This window comes from Phoca vitulina, unplaced genomic scaffold (genome assembly GCF_004348235.1).
Source record: "Phoca vitulina isolate PV1807 unplaced genomic scaffold, GSC_HSeal_1.0 scaffold16, whole genome shotgun sequence".
Taxonomy (NCBI): Eukaryota; Metazoa; Chordata; class Mammalia; order Carnivora; family Phocidae; genus Phoca; species Phoca vitulina.
The window spans coordinates 37,673,553-37,687,842 of record NW_022589719.1 but is presented as its reverse complement, the minus strand read 5'-3'; the positions used below and the strand labels follow the sequence as shown (position 1 = coordinate 37,687,842).

Genomic DNA, 14,290 nt, shown 5'->3' with positions numbered 1-14,290 from the left:
CCACCACGACCACCACCACCACGGGCACCCCAACCCCAACCCCCACCATCAGCACCACCACGGGCACTGAGACCCCGACCCCCACCCCAACCACCACGACGACCACCACCACCGTGGGCACCCCGACCATCACCACTACCACGGGCACTGAACCTGCAGGTAAGACCACCATGCCAAAACCCCCACCTGAGCCCTCCTTTCCTCCAGACTCTCAGTTCATCTTTCCTCCTTCCACAGAATCAACCACGCTTCTGACCAGCACCCCAACAATCACGGAGACACCCAGGACACTGTCGCCCTCCCCGCCAACAGAAACAAAGGGCACTACCACAGGAAGCACCTCGCCTTCTCCGCCCACTCCTGCTACCAGCACTCCAGGTACATAAGCCCCACGGAGCTAGTGTGCTTGCCAGTGGTGTGCTCAGGGTCCTCCTAACCCTAGGAGAGCAAGCTTTCCTGCCGGGAGCCATACAGCTTCTCAGACATGAGGTGTCACAGCAGAGCACAGAGCTCCCCACTTCCCCCCCACAAGATGTCTCTTCAGGCACAGCTTCCTGAGGTCCTTGTTCCTCAATCCTTGGCTGTGTGATGGGCAATATGGGCAAAGAAGTCCAGGGAGGGGGCCCCACTGTGGCATGTGGGGCCAGGGCTGGGAATGGAGGCTCCTGTCAGGTGCCCTGGGAGACCCCCCTTCTGTCCCCCACTTCTGCCAGCACCTCCCCGTGGGGCTTCAGAGGGCAGCTGGTCAGCATAATCTCAGACGGACCGGTGGTGCGACAACCCCTTTACCCTCACCGCTGTGGACCTAACACTGGATGGTGGGCCCTGCTCACCTTGCCCTACCTTGAGACCAAGAGCCAGGAAAGTGGACGTCGGCCTTTCCACGACACATGCCACGCCTTGAGCGGGTTTTCTACGAGGTGGCTGCATTTGCCATCGGGCCCCTGTGGTCTCTCAGATGAGTGGATGCTCTGAGCTCCCACCTGAAACCTTCATTTTTACAGGCATGCAGACCTCCGGTCCCACCTCCTCGAAGACCACCCCCACCAGCGAAACTACAACCGGGCCCCCCTCGCCCACCCCAGGAGCCCCCTCCACGCCCACTCCCATGACTGTGTCAACAGCCACCACAGGAACCTCCACACCGCCCACACCGTCCAGGCCACAGACCGCCAGCCCCACGACCTCCCATGTGCCCACCCCTACACTGACCCCGATCTCCACCCCCAACCTCACTATAAGCACGGGCTCAGTCATCACCCCCACTCAAGTCATTTGCTGCGTTTTGAACGACACCTACTACGCACCAGGTACCCAAGCTTTTCCCTCTGGCTTTCAGGCGACAGAGGCTGGTGGGGCTTTGGTCTCTGCTTTTACCAGTGGTTGGGGGTCAGGCGTCAGTCTAAACCAGGAGCTCACTTGGGAAGCTGGATGCTGGGTGTGGGCGGCTGTCCCTGTGGTCAGGCCCGTTTTGCTGTAGCCATGAATCAGGGAAGTGGGGGTTGGTGGCCTCGTGGGACCTGCCTGCATGCCCTGGTGGCCAGCCCTGTCTGGACAGTGGAGGACTGGTCTCTCTCCCCTCGTAGGTGAGATGGTGTACAACGGCACGCACGGGGACACCTGCTATTATGCGAACTGCTCGTTGTCCTGCACCATCGAGATCTTCAACTGGTCATGCCCGTCCACACCCTCCCCAACACCCAGCCCTTCCAAGCCGGCACCCACTTCAACACCCAAACCGCCCACGCCCACAGCATCGAGCACACCGGCCACCACCAAGCCCCCTGCGTGCCCAGACTTTGATCCTCCCAGACAGGTCAGTGTGCTGCGGGCTATTTCTTGTCCCCTTGGCACTGAGCACACTCACCCACCAGCCAGGTATCCGGAGCCCAGACACTGCCTTTCTGCTGGTCATCCAAGACTCCCCTGTCCCTATGCCCTGTACCACCACTGAGGCTTCAAGCAGCTTTTTGGGTGCAGGGTCCGCTGGAGCCCCCCACTTCTCACCCACACCTTCCTTGCCTCAGTGAGCTGCCTCTTGCACGGGGCGCCCGGTGCCCCAGCCTCCAGCGGGGGCGGGGGGGGGTCCAGGCTGGTCCCCGCTGATCCTGCGCCCTTCCCGCCGTAGGAGAATGAGACGTGGTGGCTGTGTAACTGCACCATGGCGATTTGCAAGTACAACAACACCGTGGAGCTCGTGGAGATGGAGTGCGAGGTCCCGCCCAAGCCCACCTGCTCCAACGGCCTCCAGCCCGTGCTCGTCAAGGGTCCCCACGACTGCTGCCAGCACTGGGAGTGCGACTGTAAGTCCCCTGATGCCGCAGGACCCTCTGCCTTCTCCCTTCTGTGGGCGGGGGGCGGCAGGGCCAGAGGTCCTTGGACGTGATGGCCGCCTACGGTGGGCTTCCTGCTTGCGTCTCATCTCAGGCAGGGGGTCCAGGTGGGGGGGGGCTTGCCTGGTGGAGCACAGGCACCTGCGCAGAATGAGGCTGCTCCCGGGGTTGGAGGAGCAGAGCTGGACTCGGCACCCAGGCCTTCTGGCTCCAAAGCGAGGCTCCGTCCCACAGAACGGGCTTGGATGCCCCGCACGCCCCAGGAACCGGAATGTGCGGCCCCCCTTTGATTCCTGCTTGCTGTTCCCACCCGTCCCTGGGCTCCCACCAGCCCCTGCCCCCGGCGCGGCCCCGGCCCGGGGCTCGGTGTGGCTCAGCGGCGCTCCCTCCGCAGGCTACTGCACAGGCTGGGGGGACCCTCACTACGTCACGTTCGACGGGCTGTACTATAGCTACCAGGGTAACTGCACGTACGTGCTCGTGGAGCAGATCGCCCCCACGCTGGACAACTTCGGGGTCTACATCGACAACTACCACTGTGACGTCAACGACCAGGTGTCCTGCCCCCGCACGCTCATTGTGCGTTACGAGTTCCAGGAGGTGCTGATCAAGACGCTGCAGATGATGCCCATCGAGGTTCAGGTGTGTGGCAAGGTCGAGGACACCCAGGCGGGATGCACCCGTGTGCGGGTTCCCTCACTCGGCAGGGGACTGGGCTCTTCTCGCAGGCCCTCCAGGGGCATTCAGGGACCCCTTGACCTCCCCCACTCATGCTCCCAGCACCTGCCCTGGTCCCAGGTCTCTGTGGCAGAAGCCCCCTTCCCGAGCACAGGCACTGGGCACACTCACGTGGGGTTGCTGGTTCCTGTGGCCTGGGGAGCTCTGCCCTCGGCATGCACCCCCGGCGACTCCAGGGGCCTCTGAGCGCAGTATCCTTGCGACCTCCCCCAGGGACCGGCCGGGACAAGTCTGACCCAGAGCAATGGAAAGGAAGTGGGGAAGGGACCAGGGCAGGGGCCAGGCAGAGGTCCCCCACTGGACGCACAGGCCTGAAAACAGGCAGGGGTGGGGTGATCCCAGGTGCTCTCTGAAGACTCAGCTTGCCCCGACTCACCCCTGTTGGACCCAGGAGGCTCTGTTTCCCGAGGTGGCCGGGGCGGGGCCCCAGGTGAGTGGCCACCATGCCTGCCCTGCTGGCTGTCCTGACCCCAGGTGTCCGGTCACAGGTGCAGGTCAACAGGCAGGTAGTGGCCCTGCCCTACATGAAGAGTGAGCTGCATGTGTACCAGTCCGGCATCAACTACATGGTGGAAATCTCCGAGCTGGGCGCCCTCATCACCTACAATGGACTTTCCTTCTCCATCAGGCTGCCCTACCACCTGTTTGGCAACAACACCAAGGGCCAGTGTGGTGAGCCCCTCGGCCCCTGCGGGCTCCCTGCAGCCCTGAGGAGGGCGGCTCAGGCTGTGGGGGAGGCTGGGTGTGAGCACCTGCCAGCCCAGCGGTGGTTCTCTGGCTCCCCGGCTCGGGGCCCCGTGGGAAGAGGCCAGCGGGAGTCCTGTCTGGTCTGTGCCCTCAGCCCCGGCCTGATGGTCACCGGGGGACCTGGGCTGGAGAAGGGGGGGTGTGGGGCCTGGTGCTGGTGCGATGTGGGCTTCCTCCCGACACAGGCACGTGCACCAACAACACCGCGGACGACTGCGTGCTGCCCAGTGGGGAGGTCGTTGCCAGCTGCGAGTTCGCAGCGGATCAGTGGGTGGTGAACGACCCCTCCAAGCCGCACTGTCCCCAAACCAGAGTCACCACCAAGGGTCCGACCATCACGCCGCCGGGGGGCAGCACCACCTCCCACAAGGACTGCGCCTCTCCTCTCTGCGAGCTCATGAAAGACAGGTGCCCCTGCCCGTCACTAGCGAACTGCGGGGTCTCGGGGAGCGGCTACCTCTCCCCTTTCTGTGCTGCACCCCTGTCTGCAGAGAGGCGCCGAGGCAGGGGGCTGAGCACGGGGCTGGGGTGTCGGAGGGAAGTCAGGGCACCACGGGCAGGTGCTGGGTCCCGGAGGGCCCAGGGCAGGGGCTCCTGATGTCTACGGGGCTGAGCAGTCTTGTCAGATATCCCTGGGCCTTTTCTGACCTCCCAGATCTCTCCTGCCTCGGCAGGGTCGGCTGAGCTGGGGGCCTTACGGAGAGCGGCTGACCAGGGCCAGAGCTAGCGTTCAGGGCTGGGTCAGGGAGGCACCCCCAAAGCTGGCAGCCATGCGAGCAAGAGCCTTGTCCCCAGAGGTGTGCAAGTTGAGGTTGGGTGGCCCTCTGCCAGGGTTGCAGGCGGGGGTCCCGGCACCTGGCAGCCACTGAGCTTGGAGCTCCCTCGCCTCCGACCGCTGCCTGCCCACGGGCACTCGTTCGGTGGGATGCGGGCTGAGCCAGGCTCCAGGAGGGCAGCCGGGCGGAGGTGCTGGGTGGGTGGGGAGGGCCGGCCAGAGTGTGACCCACCCCCCCTCCCTCCCAGCTTGTTTGCCCCGTGCCACGCCCTGGTACCCCCCCGGCACTACTACGAAGCCTGCATGTTCGACAGCTGCCTTGTGCCTGGCACAGGCCTGGAGTGCGCCAGCCTGCAGACCTACGCCACCCTCTGTGCCCAGGCGAACGTCTGCATCGACTGGCGGAACCACACCCACGGGGTCTGCTGTGCGTGCCTGGCTGCCCCTGCCCCAGACCTGTGGTCCCGCAGGCCAGATCGGGGCTCTGGGCTCCGCTGGGCGCTGCGCCTGGCCTGAAGCCACACCGGGGTGGGAGGGCCGGGCGGACAGGGAGAGCAGGCCTGGGCCTTGGGGTGGCAAGAAGGGCGGGCTTGGGGGGTTGGGGGCCTGGGGCTACAGCCAGCCTGCGTACCAGCTCAGGGATGGCGTGGGGGGCCGAGGTGGGCAGCACCGGGTGGCCGGTCACCCTCAGCCATCGCGGGAGTGGCTGGGCAGGCCTGTCCCTCGCCAGGGGGCCCACGGGCTCCTCCCTCCCAACTCTGGCCCCTCTGAGTCCTGTCTCCTTCCTGCAGCGGTGACGTGCCCGCCTCACAGGGAGTACCGGGCCTGTGGTCCTGCAGACGAGCCCTCCTGCGAGTTTAGCTTAGTTGCTACAAGGTGCGCAGGGACGGCGGGCTCGCCCCTCAGGCTGTGCATCGGGGCCCAGCCCGTGCGCACACCCATCTCATGATGCCCTCCCACCCCCAGACTCCCAAAGCAGAAGAGCACCGGCCTGGTGGAAGGCTGCTTCTGCCCCGAGGGCACCATGAACTACGCCCCAGGATTCGACGTCTGTGTGGAGTTGTGTGGTACGCTGCCCGTCCTCCTTGCTCCGCGAAACCCACCCCAGTCCTGCGGCACCGGGTTCTGCTAACGGACTGTGTTCTCTCCCTGCCCAGGCTGTGTGGGACCTGACGATGTGCCTAGAAAGGTAGGCCCTTCCTCTTGGTGCTGGGGTGGGGTTCACCCACAAGCCTGGAATTTGGGGGGCTAGGGTGGGTTGCACATAAGAGTCTGGGAGTCTCAAACCCTGAGTCATGTCATTTAAGTCCCGGAAGGCTGAGCCAGCAGGGGTGTCCCCTGGGCGCCCACCCACCCGTCCACCTCCTTCCCCCTCCTCCCTCCCCCCCTCCCTCTCTCTTTCCTTCCTTCTACCCATCCATGCACTCACCCAACTATCCATCTATCCCTTTGTCCGTCCAACTGTCCATCCATCCATCCACCCATCCACCCACCCCTTCATACCAACCACCCATCGGTCACTTGATGCTCCGTCTAAACCCGAGATGACATCTTGGCCACCGCAGTGTTGTCCGTGTCTCCCACACGTGGCTGATTCCTGAGCTCTATTCCGTGAACCCCTCCACACGAGTGGCGCATTTGCTGTGTGCCAGGCCCGTGGAGGCAAATGCCAGGGGCAGGTCATGGCTATGGTGCCAGCGACGTGGCCCCACGTGCTGGGAGGTGGGGAGGGCACAGGTTTCCCACGGGACCCTTGGTGCGACGCCCACCGCGGTGCCTCCTCCTGGCTGGGCGTGGGCAGTGCTGCGGGGTGGCCCTGGCACATGGCCGAGGGGGGCTGGCGCCGCGACCCCTGCCCGCCCACTTCCTCCCTGCAGTTCGGGGAGCACTTTGAGTTCGACTGCAAGGACTGCGTGTGCCTGGAGGGCGGGCGCGGCATCATCTGCCAGCCCAAGGAGTGCCACCAGGAGCCGGTCACCTGCACGGAGGACGGCACCTACCCGGTCACGGAGGTCAACCCGGCGGACACGTGCTGTAACATCACGACCTGCAGTAAGGCTGCCCCCCGGGCAGCGCTGGGTGCCTGGGGCTCACCCCGCCACCCCGGGCTGTTCTCACCTCCCCGCTGAGCCAGGACGCCTCTGACTTGGGGGCCTGCGGGGGCTGGGCCGTCCACCTGAGCTGGGTGTGGAGGGGGGAGGCCACTGCCCGCAGGCCCCACCCTTTCCACTGTCCCCCTCCCTCCCCCCAGAATGCAATACCAGCCTGTGTGAGGGGTTGCCGCCCAAGTGCCCACTGGGCTTCGAAGTGAGCAGCGAGGCCGGTCCTGGGAAGTGCTGTCCGTCCTACTCTTGTGGTCAGTGGGGCCTGGGAACCGCGGGTGGGGTCGCTCCACATGGTACGCACACCCACCCCGGGCCCGAGTGCCCATGCCGTCCGGTGGCTGGGTGTCGGCCGCGGGGCCAGGCAGGCCAGCCTGACCCATGTCCCCATTCTCTTCCTCCCAGTGCCCAAGGGTGTGTGTGTTCATGGGAATGCTGAGTACCAGGTGAGCCCTGGGCCCAGGGGTAGGGGTCCCGGGCAGGCTCTCAGGCTGGGCAGGGTGCCGGGGGAGGGCAGCCCTCCTGCAGGCGGGCGGGAGGTGTGGGAGGTGGCCCTGCTCACCCGCCCTCCCTGTGCCCTCAGCCCGGGTCCCCAGTGTATTCCTCCAAGTGCCAGGACTGTGTCTGCACCAGCGACAGGAACAGCAGCTCACAGCTCAACATCATCTCCTGCACCCACGTGCACTGCAATAACTCCTGCAGCCCCGTAAGCCACCCCGTCCCAAAGAGCCACCCTCGCCCGTCTCCCGGCTCCTCCCCTCCCCACGCCAACCTGAGCCTGAGTGTCTCGCAGGGCTTCGAGCTGGTGGACATCCCTGGGGAGTGCTGTGGCAAGTGTCAGCAGACCCACTGCATCATCAAAAGACCCAGCATGGAGAACATGATCCTAAAGGTGCGCAGGGAGCTCCACCTGCTCGCGTCCGCCTCCTGACACGGGAGGGGCTGACCTGGAGCTGTGGGCGAGGCCTGGGACGACTCCTGCTGCCCCTGGCTGGGTCTCCCCAGGGCTGGGCACGGCTGTGCAGGGGTCCTGGGGCGACTGTGAGAAGGGACCAGAGACTAGGGCTGGACACACCGGGAGTGACTGACTTTCCCAGCATGGGGCCCGAGTCCAAGCTCAAGGTGTTGCAGGGCCATGCTCCCTCCAAAGTCTCTGGGGGACCTTCCTGCCTCATCAGCTTCTGGGGCTCCAGGCGGCCCTGGGTTTGTGGCCGCATCCGTCCACTCTCTGCCTCATCTTCCCGTGGCCCCTCCTCTCTCTATAAGGACACTGGTCATTGGATTTAGGGCCACCTGTGTAATCCAGGATGGTCTCATCTTGAGATTTTTAACTTAATCACATCTATAAACACCCTTTCTCCAAATAAGGTCACATCTGCAGGTGCTGGGGGTTAGGATGTGGACGTGTCTGTGAACTAGAGGCCGGTGGCTGTCCCGGGGCCCCTCCTGGGTGTCACCTGCTTGGTGGCTCTGGGCCTGCCAGCCGGGCCTCCTGCTAGGCCTCACCACACTGCCCTGTGCCCTGCAGCCCGGGGACATAAGTCACGACCCCACGAACAATTGCACCTTCTTCAGCTGCGTGAAAATCCACGACCAGCTCATCTCCTCCATCTCCAACATCACCTGCCCTGACTTTGACCCCAGCATCTGCCTCCCAGTGAGTGGGGGTCCCCAGGGCCAGGCCAGTCCCTGTCCCTTCCCACCCTGTGGCAGGAGGGGGGTGCTCACCGTCAGGGGGCAGTCCCGGATGCCAGGCTCATTCTCCTTCCCTCCAGGGCTCCATCACACTCATGCCCAACGGATGCTGCAAGAAATGTGAGTGCAGGCTGCTGGGAGGGAGGCTCCTGGGGCACAAGGCGCGGCCAGGCAGGGGCGCTCCAGCTGGGACCCTCGGGGGGAAGAGGCACGGGGCACGGTGTCCTGGGATCCCTGTCCCCTCTGTGCCACTCTCCACCGGATGCTAAATTTGAGGGCATCACCTGGGGTGCCCTGCTTGCTGGGGGGTGGCTGAGGCCGGGTGCGCTTGGGGAGGGAGAAGAAGCCGTGAGGGAAGAACCTGTAGGCCCCCTGAAGGTGTGGAGCCCCCACCCCAGAGCCTCCACCCCCTCTTGCCAGGCATCCCTCGCAATGAGACCGGGGTCTACTGTTCCACCGTCCCCGTTACCAAGGAAATTTCTTACTCCGGCTGCACCAAGAAAGTCACAATGAATTCCTGCTCTGGGTCCTGTGGGACCTTTGTCATGTGAGTCCCGGGCCCTGCGTGTGCCCGGCTGGGGGTGGCGGGGGGGCGGTCCCACGCCCCAGGGAGCAGCTCCTCACCGCGGCCCTCCCCCAGGTACTCGGCGCGGGCCCAGACCCTGGACCGCCGGTGCTCTTGCTGTAAGGAGGCGCGCACCAGCCAGCGAGAGGTGCAGCTGAGCTGCCCCGACGGCCGCTCCCTGACGCACAGCTACACCCACATCGAGAGCTGCCTGTGTAAGGACACCGTGTGTGAGCTCCCGCAGGCTCCGCACCGCGTCTCTCCCCACGCCCGGGGCGCCAGCCCCAGCGGCCTGCCCCCGGGGAGGGATTGAGCGGGCCCCGCCGTCCAGCCCCCCACCCCAAAACCGTCCTCCGCACGCCCCCCTCCCGCTGACCCTCTGAGCTTCCTCACCTTAGCGGACCTCCTCTCTGCGGATATTTATTTTCGGAGTCTGTTCAAGTCTTTGCTTTCCGAAATAAACCTGGGCAGACGCTGTGCTGGTGTGTTTCAGTTGTGCCGAGGGTCTGGGTGGCTCCCATGGGGCGAGTGGACGGAGGCCCAGAGAGGGCACCCCCCAGGGACCGCCTTCCCTGGCCACCTCCGAAAGCCCTGTCCTGCTCTCAGCGTGTCACGGCGCAGGAGGCCCCCCTCCGGGAGGACTTCCAAATCTGAGTTTGCAAAAAAGGGCTCTCGGGTGCCTTTCCGGGGCTTTCCCCTTGGTGAGGCCCGGCAGCTCAGGGCAAGCGCGTGCACCTGGGTGTGCGCATGCATGTACACGTGTGGCTTGAGTGTGTGCGTTTGAAACGTGCGTTTGAAACATCCTGGGTCTCTCTGTCGGCAAGAAGAACGTCCTTGGTCCATGGATCGGGGGCAGCAAGCCAGCTGCGGCTGCGAAGGCTGGGTCTCTCCTGGCTGTTCGGTGTGCCCGCAGAGCAGACCCTCAGAGCCACTTGCGGAAGTTCTGGTTGGCTCTGTGGACCCAGGCGGGAGGCTGGCCCTGTGAGTGTGCACGTGCGTGTGCCCGGGCGTGCGGCCACGTGGCCACCTGCCCGCATGTATTTGGGAAGCTGTTGTGGGAGCTGAGCTGCCAAAGTGGGAATTTTAGGGAAGGGACGCCTCTGGTCCTTTTACAACAGAGCGTGCCAGGCTGGTGGGCCGTCTGGGTGGCCGGGGAGACGGCTGGACCAGAGCGGAAGCTCACAAGGTCGGGTGGGGAGCCAGCTGTCTGTTCTGAGGCAGCAGACCCCCAGCCTGAGCAGCTGGCGAGGGCATGGGAGCCCTGGGGCCCTGGACCGAGGGGCCCTGAGTGCAGTCATCCCACCTGCGAGTATCCTCAGAAGCCTAAGGGGAGGCTGCCGATGTCCCCTGGGGCCCACAGTGTGTCCTCTCCCACGAGTGTCTGCCACATTTCACACTTGACCAAATGGAGGCTCTCAGGGAGGGTGGTGCCCACAGCAGTCTCCTCAATGCTGGGGGACCGGGGGGGCTTGCACCAGGGGGGACCGGAACACCCCTTCCTCTGCATTCACTGTGTCCTGAGGAGCTGGGCTGCAGGCTCGGCCCTCCCTCAGCTGAGCCCTCCCCGACTTGCCTCGCCTGACATCAGGGAGGGCTGTGATGCTCAGTCAGGGTGTGTCTGCACATTGGCACGATCCTGGGACCTGGGACCTGGGACCTGGGGGCCTGTCCAATGCCTTCTTGGCCTGGGGGATGGCGAAAGCCCTGCACAGCCCCCTCTGGTGATCACAGGAGCCCACACTGTCCCTGGCCAAGACCTGTGGACTTTCTAGGTGGTCAGTTGGCCTGGGCTGGCCTTGGAGCCGCCCAGTGACCCCCTCGAGCAGGAGGTTTGCTGAGGGCACGGGGCGGCGGGGGGGGGGCTCCCAGCCTCGGCTGTGTGGCCAAGTGGGGGTTCTGGGTGCTTCAGAACTAGCCTTTCTGTAGAGCGGTCAACGTGCCTACCCTGTGGCTCGCACCTGTTCCGAGGTGTGCCCCCCGGAGCCACCGAGGGCCTTGAGCTCCAGAAATTCTCGTACTGTGTGGTGTGTTTCGTTGATGTGGAGCTGAGCTCCTGGCCCATCCTGGCAGTGGGTCACTTCTGCCCCTCCTGGCTGTGCCCTTCCGGCGGGCAGCCCAGCACCGGCGGGACCACCTGCAGGACAAGAATGGGGGGGGCTCGTGGCCTGCATCTGGTCAGGAAGAGGGTCAGCCTCGGGCCAACGTCCTCATCCACCTCCTGGCTCTGCAGCCGTGAGGTGGGGGCTCTGGGTGACCAGGGGTGGGCGAGGGTGCGGCTGCGCCCGGCTTGCTTCTCTAGGCTGCGCCCCCAGACCCCAGTTTAAGCAGCATCGCCAGGTTTTCTCTTTGACACATGGCAGTTTCCATGAGGCTTTGTTTGGAGAGAGGTTTTCGGCTTCAAAATCATTTGTTGACCCTTGGCAGATGGTTGCTGAGACTGCCCCCCTCCACCGGAGGAAGCAGAGGATGCTCCCCAGACCCCCCGCCCGACTCTCTAGAGGGACGGATGAATGATCCGCGCACTGTGCCCCAGCCTTGCCTGGCCCAGAGGCCCTGTGGGGGGTGTCCCTTTGCTTCTTACAGGCTGCCCCTTCTGTTCCCATGTTTACATGATGGCTCGGAGGGCTCTGCTAAGGACGCCCGTGCCGTGGGCAGCCACCCTGCCCTCTGCCCAGGAGCGACCGCCTTGGCTGAGCCCCTCCTCACCCTTCCCCTCTACCGCTTCCCAGCTTCTGGTCTCCAGCAGAGTGGTCCGGTCCGGAGGACAGCCCACCGGCCCAGAGTCTGCTCCGTGGGTGTCCGTCACCTGCCCAGGTCCGGTTTCTAGCCGGGGAGGAGTCCCCGTGGAGATCCCAGCATGGAGGCCACACTCTACCCACCATGGTCCCTCCTTCTCTGGGCTGAGCACCAGCTTTGCACTGACACCCTTGGGACCAGTTGGAGATGCTGATCTGCCCTCTGACCTGAGGCAGAGAGGCCCCCACCTTGTCTCCAGGGCTGTCCCCGAACCCTCACAGCCTTCGGAGGCCTCGGATGTTCTCGATCACACATTCATGGGACCCAGCTTGGTGCCCTTTTGTAAAGCAGGGGCTTCTCAGTGAGGGCTCAGCAGAGCAGGGGCCCCCCGCCCCCAACCGACCCCCGCTCTGTCGGCCCAGCCAGGACGGTCTTCTTGGGTTCTCTCTGCCCAGAACCAGACAGGCAGGTCCTGGAGCGTCCTCTTCAGAGGAGGAAGGTAGGTGCAGGTGAAGGGGGGTGAGGGGCAGCGAGGGAGGAGGTCCGGTCACGTCTAGCTCTTTCGTCTCCCTCATCCAGCCCACATCCCTGAGCTGCATTGTCCTGGGGCTCAGTGGGGACGCGGGGCCTGGGACAGGGGCCAGGTGGCTGTAAGCTCAGATGCTGGGCCACATGGTCCCTGCTGCCACCTGAGGGGGCTCTGGGGACAGGGGGACAGGCCGCCCAGGGCCCGACGAGGTGTCCAGAGGTTGTGGCCTGTGTTGGCCACACTGGCTACCTTCTTTCCACACAGCATCCCTTAGAGTAGATGCGCGCCTCGTGGTCCTGCTACGCCTGGTTCCTGGGGACGCCACGGCATCCCGAGCGTCTGGGTCAGTGGGCATTCACACACTCTCAGGAGCTGGGCCTTGTGGGCCTGGTGTGGCCTCCAGGGGTCAGTCCGGCTCAGGCTCTGGCTATGCCGGCAGGCTGAGTTGGCTGAGGGCCTGGGACGCCCTCCCAGCCCCTCACCTCACAGTGGGATCATGACCATTACGACGAACGGCCAGTGGCCAGCCTGCTGCCCACGGGCCTCCCAGAGGCTACGCTCATTCTTCAGCCCAGGGCAAGGCGGCAGAGCCAGGACCCCTGCCTGGCCCCAGAGACAGAAGGGGCTTCGGGGTCACCCTGCTGGGATGTCAGGTCCTGTCCAGACTCTGGTGCTACTCCTCCTGAGTCTGCTGGGCACCATGGGTTAGGGGAGCCCCAGGCCCCACTGTTTCACCCTCAGTCATGGGGCTTCCGTGGAAAGAGCCAAGAAAGAGCCTTCCCTGAGCAGTGGCTTTGGGAAGGCAGGGTGGGCGACTGAGGACTGTCCCCCCGCCCCGGCTGTCTCCCCACCTCCCTTTCCTGGGGGAGTGTTTGTCTGGAGTCAGAGCTGAGTCCACTGTCCAAACGGTGAACACGAGCTGGTTCTGGCTTACATAGCACGGATGCATCTCGAAAGCGCTGGGACAACACGCGACCACACACTTCCTACTGCGGAGTGTGGAAATGACGAAGTGTGGGAGCAGAAAGCAGAGCCGTGGTTTCCTGGGACGGGGGCCTGGGGAGGGGACCGGCCGCAGAGTGGCACAGACACGCTCCGTGGTGGGCACATGCCATGTATCAGACTGCACGTCACCTGATGTCGTTTACGGCACATAAATCACACTTCGATACGAGAGTGAGCCTTCTGACAGTTGCCTCAAACAAATATTACTTATTTAGCTCATTATTCCGGTTTGCAGCCCAGGCTGGCTTGTCATGTGTCTGCCGTCAGCTGGGGGGTCCACAGGGCCAGCTGTGGCTGGGGGAGCGGGGCTCACGGACGCCCCCCTGCACAAATCCTCTTCTCCAGAGTGAGGTGGCAGGTCACACGGTGCCCCACTGTTTGCAAGAGTGACAAGAGGACGGCCCGAACACAAGCACTTCCTGTGCTGCCCCCATCACATTCGCGGCTGTTCCGGTGGCCACAAGCCACGTGCACGACCATGCCCAGATCAGCAAGGACACGCCACGGGGTATGCACGACCGGGGACTTTGGCAGCCTCACGTCACACAGACTAGATGGTAGAAAGAGTGGGAAAGCCCAGCCGTCTCATTTGGAAACGAATTAGTGTGGTCCCCAAATCGCTCAAGAGCTGCCCAAGGAAGGAACACTGCGCAAGACCCACTTGTTAACACAGAGACAGACACCCTGAGGAATACATCAGCACAGCAAATTCAGGAGCGGAGGTGAGAAGCCTCGAGGGGCAGGAGCTTTTCTCTGTCCACAGGGGGGCTGGTGCCCTTCGCCCCGGCGCCTGCCACCCTCCGCTGGAAACAGAGGGCACGGGCATCCCGCCTCTGCTCTCTGCCATCCTCTAGGGGTGACCCGGAGGGGAGCTGGTCCAGGCCCCATGCTGCCAGCCACCGGAAGGTTGTCTGTTGAATTCCAGGGGGACATATACTCACCCACAAACGTAGTCCGTGGCCTCCAGTCCGTGAATTTATAATTCACAAAGTCAGGTGTGGCCCTGCATCTGCCGAGACCCTTTGCTTGTTTTTCAGCTGATTCAAGCACTCAGGTGTGGGGGTT

The 14,290-nt window shown here is 64.3% G+C and overlaps 1 protein-coding gene across 1 annotated transcript in view; it reads left to right on the top strand.

Annotated features, from left to right (window-relative positions):
- MUC2 (mucin 2, oligomeric mucus/gel-forming) overlaps positions 1-9,268 on the top strand; it is a 27,587-nt gene extending 18,319 nt beyond the window's left edge. Inside the window, exons 31-50 of the mRNA XM_032414843.1 lie at positions 53-159; positions 1,125-1,310; positions 1,587-1,816; positions 2,129-2,303; positions 2,728-2,975; positions 3,560-3,743; positions 4,004-4,226; positions 4,842-5,020; positions 5,385-5,458; positions 5,570-5,660; positions 5,751-5,782; positions 6,471-6,645; positions 6,845-6,949; positions 7,101-7,141; positions 7,279-7,401; positions 7,489-7,587; positions 8,224-8,352; positions 8,471-8,510; positions 8,811-8,937; positions 9,031-9,268. Of these exons, the coding sequence (XP_032270734.1) occupies positions 53-159; positions 1,125-1,310; positions 1,587-1,816; positions 2,129-2,303; positions 2,728-2,975; positions 3,560-3,743; positions 4,004-4,226; positions 4,842-5,020; positions 5,385-5,458; positions 5,570-5,660; positions 5,751-5,782; positions 6,471-6,645; positions 6,845-6,949; positions 7,101-7,141; positions 7,279-7,401; positions 7,489-7,587; positions 8,224-8,352; positions 8,471-8,510; positions 8,811-8,937; positions 9,031-9,268 (2,806 nt within the window). The remainder of the gene's footprint in view (positions 1-52; positions 160-1,124; positions 1,311-1,586; positions 1,817-2,128; positions 2,304-2,727; positions 2,976-3,559; positions 3,744-4,003; positions 4,227-4,841; positions 5,021-5,384; positions 5,459-5,569; positions 5,661-5,750; positions 5,783-6,470; positions 6,646-6,844; positions 6,950-7,100; positions 7,142-7,278; positions 7,402-7,488; positions 7,588-8,223; positions 8,353-8,470; positions 8,511-8,810; positions 8,938-9,030) is intronic.
- The last annotated feature ends 5,022 nt before the right edge of the window (positions 9,269-14,290 follow it).